This window comes from Apis dorsata, unplaced genomic scaffold, assembly GCF_000469605.1.
Source record: "Apis dorsata unplaced genomic scaffold, Apis dorsata 1.3 scaffold_221, whole genome shotgun sequence".
Classification (NCBI taxonomy): domain Eukaryota; kingdom Metazoa; phylum Arthropoda; class Insecta; order Hymenoptera; family Apidae; genus Apis; species Apis dorsata.
Genome location: NW_006263503.1, coordinates 95,072 through 103,529, shown reverse-complemented (window position 1 = coordinate 103,529; position 8,458 = coordinate 95,072). Strand labels below are relative to the sequence as shown.

Sequence of the window (8,458 nt, the reverse complement as noted above, 5' to 3'; positions counted from 1 at the left end):
AATATATATATATATATATATATATATATATATATTATAGAAAAAATAATGGATCCCTTTTTAATAGTGGATTTCCTAATATTTATTCTTCTAAAATCTAAAATTCAGTTGATATCTCTCTGCTTTGTTCTCTCTGGAAAATTAAACTTTCTGTTGACAGAACAATTAGATAGGATTTCTGCTTCGAGTACAGGTGTTAGATTTGTGATTTTATTAAGATAATCTTATCAAGATTACACACCTGTTCAAACGGAATTTCAAAGCTTAGTCTTTTTCAATCTGTGTAATATAATATCAGAATATAATATCGAATTACATAGAAATTTGTATATATATAATACTCAAACGATCCATCTCATATTTCTTTTTTAATTTCCAAAAAGAATATCGTATAGAATTATATTTCAATAAAATTTAAAATCAAGATCGAAATTAAATGATTGAAGGATTTATTACGAATCTGAAAAGCTGAAAGCCATGATATTAACGGATTCTATGGACCAAATCCAAGATTAGTCTTGTCTTTTCATGTACATCTTCACTGTCTCGCATCTTTTACCACGGATTAATCAAGTGGAATTAGTGGACGATTACGTTCGAATCCTCTTTCAATAAGAAGTATATTAATGGCACTTAAAATATAATCCTTTTCGAACAAACGATAATTCTATGGCTGCGAATTGTGTCCCATTACCGAGGTTGAAAACAGCCACCATTTCTTTATTTGGATAATATGAAAGTATTTCCATATTATCACGATAGGGGCGACACGAGCGTCGTCCTGCCGCTATTGCCAAACGTTATCTTTCTAGCTCAAGTTGTGAACAGAATTTTAAGCGTGGAAGATAACTCGATGCGAATAAATGAATAATCTATAGGCAATAAAAATGTATTAACGTATGATTTTTTTTTAGACAAGCGTAGAGATACATTTCTCGTGATAATATCTTTTCTTTATCTCGAAAATTCAAGAGTCGCTTGATTGATCTTAACTATTTTTTTAATTACCGTATTTTAATTTATACGTTCGATATAATTGATTTCTTCGAGCAAAAAAAAAAAAAAAAAAAAAAAAAAAAAAAAAAATGATCGATCGATCAACATCGATATCTTCGTACTCAAATTTTCTCGGGGAAACAGACTTCAATTCAGATTGATGTGGCGTAAAAGAAACAACACGCGTTACTTTTTGCGCTATTAATTTTTTCCGATTGATGACCGTAAAAAAGAAAAAGAAGAGAAAAGAACAAACCGTGCAACGAACAATCCGATGTTTTGGCTAGCAGCAGTGATAGCGTGGTATATCGATAAACGATAAGTCCCTTAACTATGAACTTTGACAAGCTGTGCAATTGAAATGCAATCGACGTGAAAGAACAACGTCAAAGTGTTTTGGAAATGGAAAGACGTGTAATACGAACGAATTGCTCGTTTTATTATTAAACCGAGTGGAAGAACTGGAATAGCCCGGTTTATTATTTGCGGTTTGGCAAAAGGATCGTATGTAAGATAAATTGACTCAAATACAACTTGGAATTGGAAAAATTGAATAAACTTGCGACGACATAAAGAAAAGGAAATGTTAATTAAAATACATTATTTACGAGCAAGCAGTTGCGCAAACTTGATCTAACCGATCATTATTAGCCTCACACCAGAGGGTTCTGCGTGTCGAGCTTAACGACACAATCAATATTGCCGGTAAAAAGTTGAAGGGGATCACAGGCTGGCGATTATAAGTAGAACGAAGAATCGGATTTTCTAATTTGACCCGAATCATTCTAAAACGATTGAAAAAGATTAGAACGTTAAAAAGGATATATGCTCGATAACACTGGTTTAAAATAAAAATAAAAGAAAAGAAAAAAGAAAAAAAAATTTCGATGATCTTTATTGATTCGATTCTTTTATTATCATTCGCGTCATAATTTTTTTTATCTATATAGAATTTTTTCGTTTATAAATATGCATGAAATGAATATGAATTAATAATTTCGAAAGTGAAATTGATAGGCATAATTGGAATCGATTAAGATCATAATTAGAATTTCGTGAAATTTTTTATGAATTTTTTATATAATTTGAATTTTCTTTTATAACGATACGTCAATGTGTCGATAAGATGATAAAACTGGAAATAACTATTCGCAGAAATATTTTTTCGATTTCTGGGTGTTAATTAATAGAATTGCTTTATATAACGTTAATGTATATTATACATGTAAGTAAGTACATGGATCAAGGATTTTAAAAGGAAATTGATGAATCAGTCAATTTAAATAAAATCTTTTAAAAAAACTTTTAAAAAATTTTAAAACTAGCATCGATGAATAATTTATAAAGATATGTTTTAATTGTAAAAAGTTCATTATTTTTAACTTGTAATTACATACATGGTAAAAACATACATGCATTATTCAACACTTCCATAGTAGCCATTATTTACGATTTCGATTTTATTTAAGCGTGCATCTTAATTTTAAAGTTTTACGAACTTAGTTTGAACGAAGTTCAAATCTTTTGGAAACATATGACGTAATATGAATTTGAAAATTAAAAAGAAATTATTTATTAGAAAAGAAAATAGAAAAATTCAAATCCGTTAAAAAATTTAACCAAATTTAACCAATCTCTCAATTGCATTACAATAGGATATAAATAAAATATTTTAATTAAAATATTTAATTAATTATAATAAAATATTTAAATTTCAAATATTGTAAAAATAAGAAAAAAAGAATAAAGTTGAGAAAAGAAAAGTAACGTATCTGAACCACTTTATTTCCAATTATTCGGCCCAACGGCACATTAAAGTAAGTAAGTATACGTTCTTATGTATACATATACTTACTTACATCATACATGATATCGTAATGTTTACCTCTTGTTGGGAATGGAGAGGGAAAGAAAGGTTCGGCTGTCGAGTTAAGCTGTATCATTTAGCAGTCATACAGCGACATTCGAGCAAGTACGGTTCTCGCGTTTTCTAAAACAATTTCGTTTTCGTTTTATTTTCCTCTTATTTATTATATTATTTATATATTTTTATCTATATTTATATCTAATTCGTTTAAAATATTCCCCGATATGAATTTTAAATTATGAATTAAATTATATTTAAATTTAAAGTAAAATCTTGTATTTTCAACGTAAAATTATGAAATATTTCAAAAGAATCGAGAAAGAAAAAACAAGAAAAAAATTAAAAACAACGTGTTGTTCGTTTACATAAATCTTTTATCTTCACTTATTATCAACATCTTCTACGTTACAAAGCAATATGCAATTGTGTATACAAAAGTGTGTATTAATGAATAAACGGCCGTGAAAAGAAGACACGCAAAATGGAAACAATCGAAAGTCGTTAAATTGCAAAATGGTGTGAAGTGTAGGCTGCAAAGTGGTTAAGTCGAATCTCAGCTTCGAGCACACGTGACCGTCCATGTTTCGATGACTCAGTGACACTAAGTGCTCTGGCAATTTGTGCTTGAAAAACTCATTTGTGCGGTGTGGCAACAAGAAGATTTTTAACACGAATCGGATTGGAAATTTTGAAAGATTTTGATTTTGCTTTGTGCGTTTGATCTAGATCGATTCCAAATCGTTGAAGAAATCTGTATAGGATGAGAAGTTCGCTTGTTTTATCAATATCGATTTGAATGAAATTGAGTGTTATTTGAAGACGTGTGCACGAAGTATTAACGATTTATGAGAATTTATGCGAGAAACTGTGCGAGTGAGAAGCGTGAGAAATTTGATAAAATTTATGCAAGTTTCTTATTGCGTGTATTTCTCTATTCTGCCTGCTTTTAAAGTCTCGTCGATAATTAGTGTTAATTTGAAAATACGTATAAGAAAAGAAGAAATAAAATTTTTTCGATGTATAAGAGGAAAACAAAAATACGATTTAAAAACGGATTTAAAAGAACTATAGAAGAAGATTTAATGTATTTATTTTAGATTTAAATAATTCTAAAAATAACTTAAATTATCAATTGAAATGAAACCTTTAATGACATTATAAATTAAATCGCGCAATGTTATTCGAAAAGAAGATTTAACGGTATTGTTCTTATTGTTATCGCGTAAAATATTACGTGCAAAAAAGAAGTTGAAAATATTACGACAGAGAAAGAAATTTATTCTGTTGAATTATTTCCAATATTTTTTCATAAATTAAAAAATCTTTCGAAATATAAAAATAACTTCGATGAAATCGAAAGTCTAAAACCATAAATACGGGAACACGCGGAGTGGAACAGTTTTGCAAGAAATATTTAACGAATTAAAATTTAGATTTTCCACCGATAACTAACCTTTTTTTTTAGAGAAACCAACAATGATCGTAATTACGTTAACAATTGTGACCGAGACAAATTCGCGGTGTCGCATAGAGAAACATCAATTAAGTACATGTTTGCGTGTAAATAGCGGAAGAGGCCGTTTATTGGTCACGTAAGTGAAACATTGCGAAGGAAATATTTTTCAACAGTCAATCGTGCAACGCGAACGCGTTCTTTCCTTTTTGCCCATCTATCGCTCCTCCATATTCGCTTCCTTCCTTCCTATTCCGACGGATACGGAATACGGGAACGATGATGGACTCTGAGAAGAAATGTAATCGAACGGCCATCGGAATTGATGAAAACATGTCTTCGATGAAAAGTTCGAAAGAAGAGACGTCAAATTTTCAAAAATCGAAATCTCAAACGGCGGTGGAGGCGGAATCATCGGCGGCAGGCTCGTCGAGAGGGAGTGGTTGTTTCTCGAGGCGGGACAAGGTGACCGATATTCTCGACAAACAATCGTCCACCGATTCCCCGAAAATATTCAAATCTTCGAGATTCGGGAACGAGGAGAGTCACGAGAATAGATGGAAGAAATTTTGGGACCATCATCGAAACAAATTTCGACAGAGGTGCGAGAAGGATCTCGCGACGAGGAATCGTTCGCTCGAGGAGATGACGACCGAGGTGGACGCTGTGTTTCGAAAGGCGATTCGAAATATTCGTTTCGATCGATCTTCCACCGCGGACGAGAGCTGTCCAGAGAAGGATAACAAGAGTGGGAAAGGGACGGCGAGCGTGTCGCAAAGTGTGGAGAAATCGTTACAGCAACGATCGAGGTTGGCTCGTTCGAAGGAGGAAGGTACGTTTACGAACAAAATGGAAGAACACGATGATCCTTCGCCTCTTAAAAACAGCGAAGGGAGAGGGGAGGAAAATACGTTGAACGCGATCAGTCGTGCCAATTTTCCCCTCGTGGAAATTAATAGGGGGGAATGGAATGAAAACACGAGGGCAAAAAATCCTTCGATCAGGAAATGGAGCTCGTTGGAAAATTTATCCATCAACGCGAGAGGAGGGAATTCTTGCGATCGGAGCATAGAGGGCCTATCGATCGAAAGAGTAATCGGATGCAAGGAAAAGAGAAGGATCGAGTCTTTGAGGTCTTCGTTGGAAAGGAAAATGGGATCTGTGGAGAGGATGTTGGAGGATCAGATAGAGAAAATATGGGACGAGAAAGTGGAGAAACATCCGTGGTTGTTGCCTATCGACAATTGGATCGTTGATCGTTGCAGATCTTCTCGAAAGTGTTCTTCTGCCGTTCAAAACAGGAGAAACGATAGTTTACACACGGAGGAAGGGAATTCGGTGGAGAAAGAACGAATTGAAGAGAGTTTCGATTCTAAATTTATCGCTTCGGGAACGGGAGACGGAGAGGGAAGGGTGGAGATGAAATCGATTGAACATTTGAAGAAGCCGGAAAGATTGAAATTCGAAAATATGAACTCGAATTCGAGATTGAAGAGGCTCGATCAGTCGAAGGAGGGAGAAGTTTTGGAGATGAAAGATGTAAAACACTATGACCTATTTGATAAACTGAAGGACAATGTTAAAGAGAAAATGGAGGATATTCACAGGGTAGATTCGAGTATTTTTTAACTTTTTTAAAAACGTAGAGAAATTGAAAAAAAAAAGAAAAAGAAAATGACGATGGATAGATCGTTAATAAAATTGTTATTTTTAGAGGAATCAATCAACGGTTATAATCTGTATTTCAAGAAAAACAAAATCATTATGAGTATCGTTAAAAAGATTAAAAAATAAAATTTTAGAGCCGAAATAAGTTTTAAATTAGAAAATACGATACCGTTCTTCGAAGGGAATTGAATCATCCTAATATGTTTAATTTCTAATCTTTAAGTGATTTGGTACCTCTTAAAATGTGAGATTCAATAAAAACTTGATTCGAGATGAACGATAACATTCATAGATAAGGTGTTGATGTTTGTGAATTTGATAAGAAGCTCTTGTTAACATTTAAAATCACTTAACTTATATTTTTACTTAATTCGTATTTTTTTTTTTTTTTTTGGCAGTTTCTACATTTCGAATAATGACTTTTTTCAAATTTCACCACACAAAACATTTTGTTCACTGTTTCGAAAAATAAAGTTTAATGTGTATATACATACAATACATATTGTGTCTGTGTATTACGTAGAATTACGATTAAACTTTGATTGATTCCTTTTGTACGCGTGTACAATCGTTACAAATCGTTACAAATATATATATATAATATAAATAGATATTTTGGCGCACGTGTTCGATCTGAAACTATTATTTGCAACAGTGAAACTTTTTTAAATTTGTTATCCTCGATTATCCTCCAACGAATATTTTACGTGGTGTATTTTTTATTCACAGTACTTCCAAAGGACCAATCGATTGGCAGATGTAAATAGACGATTAAAGTCGCAAATATGGAGCTCCGTGGTGACGATCGTTCTCGTGGAGGCGAAGAATTTGCTACCTATGGATATAGAGGGCCTCTCGGATCCCTACGTAAAATTTCGGTATAAATAAACATCATTATTCTCGAGTATATGAAAAAAATATTATCAAACTAATTTTATCGTTCGTTAAAAAAATTCACGTCCTCCAACAACAAAGATGTCTTCCAACAATTCCAACAATTCCAGTTTAAATAATAATTGCGATCGTCTTCTCCTTGACTCCAGTCTTGGGACAGAAAAGTACAAGTCAAAAGTGGTGCACAAGACCTTGAATCCCGTTTGGTTGGAGCAATTCGATCTTCACCTATACGAAGATCCCTATTTAGGGCAGGAGTTGGAGGTGACGGTGTGGGATCGCGATAAAAGCCATCAGGATGACCTAATGGGGAAGACGGTGATAGATTTGGCAACGCTCGAACGCGAGACGACTCACAGGCTATGGCGCGATCTCGAGGACGGTTCTGGAAACATTTTTCTCCTGTTGACCATCAGTGGAACTACCGCCAGTGAAACGATCAGCGATCTAGCTGCCCACGAGGAGACTCCTCGCGAACGCGAACAATTGTACCAAAGATATTCAATGAGAAACACGTTGCAGAGGTTGCGAGATGTTGGCCATTTAACTGTTAAGGTTTGTCAAATTTCCCATTTTTTCTTTTTCTGCTTTCTGGTTTTTAAGATTCGTGAAAAAATATGGGAAAATTTTCTTTTGCAAAAATATTCGTTTCGTCTTTGTTAACGAGTTATTAACAAAGAAAAAAAAAAACACCAATCACGAAGTCGCGACGGTAGTTTGAACAAATTCAAACAATATATAAAAAAAATGCATCGAATGTAACAAATATTTGTCTATCGATAAAAAATTACATCGAATTATATTACGAACAAATTATATACAAACTATATATTTCGACTAAGACACGTGTTCCATGATCGTGCGCCAGTGTTTTTTCTTAAAAACTTAACAATAGTGAAATGAAAGTTTTTTGCAAAGGAAAATATTTTTCGAAATTACTTCAAGAATCTCCAGTTAATACTTCCACATTTTTTGAGACACTCTGTATACATACTTATACTCTGTATACGTTTATCCAGGTATTCAGAGCGCAAGGTCTCGCGGCGGCCGATTTGGGCGGGAAGAGCGATCCTTTTTGCGTGTTGGAATTGGTGAACGCTAGATTGCAGACTCAGACGGAGTACAAAACGCTGGCTCCAAACTGGCAAAAAATATTTACTTTGTAAGTTACATTTAATTTTGTTTGAATTTAATTTTTGTATAAAATTTATAATACGATTTCTTTCGCAGCAACGTGAAAGATATTAATTCGGTGCTGGAGGTGACGGTGTACGACGAGGACAGGGACCACAAGGTGGAGTTTCTCGGGAAAGTTGCCATACCTCTTTTGAAGATAAGGAACGGTGAAAAACGATGGTACGCGTTGAAGGACAAGAAATTGAGAGGTCGAGCAAAAGGGAATTCCCCCCAAATTCTGTTGGAAATGACCGTGGTGTGGAACGTTGTGAGAGCCTGTGTACGAACGTTGAATCCCAAAGAGAAGAAATACATGGAACCGGAGATAAAGTTCAAGAGACAAGTGTTTCTGCGTAACGTTCTCAGATTGAAGGCAATCATCGTTATCGTTATCGACATTGGAA

The 8,458-nt window shown here is 33.8% G+C and overlaps 1 protein-coding gene across 5 annotated transcripts in view; it reads left to right on the top strand.

Annotated features, from left to right (window-relative positions):
* LOC102672395 (multiple C2 and transmembrane domain-containing protein) overlaps positions 1-8,458 on the top strand; it is a 25,476-nt gene that overhangs the window by 13,000 nt on the left and 4,018 nt on the right. For 3 of the 5 annotated variants that reach the window (XR_004150447.1, XR_004150446.1, XR_004150448.1), the window contains exons 1-5: positions 4,596-5,924; positions 6,714-6,862; positions 7,028-7,433; positions 7,898-8,040; positions 8,109-8,458. Coding sequence is in view for 2 of the 5 variants with exons in the window: in XM_031510318.1 (XP_031366178.1) it covers positions 4,596-5,924; positions 6,714-6,862; positions 7,028-7,433; positions 7,898-8,040; positions 8,109-8,458 (2,377 nt within the window). In the remaining 3 variants the exon portion in view is untranslated. Of the gene's footprint in view, positions 1-4,069; positions 5,925-6,713; positions 6,863-7,027; positions 7,434-7,897; positions 8,041-8,108 lie in introns of those variants that run through there. The other 2 variants (XM_031510318.1, XM_006615324.2) reach the window with 2 other exon arrangements.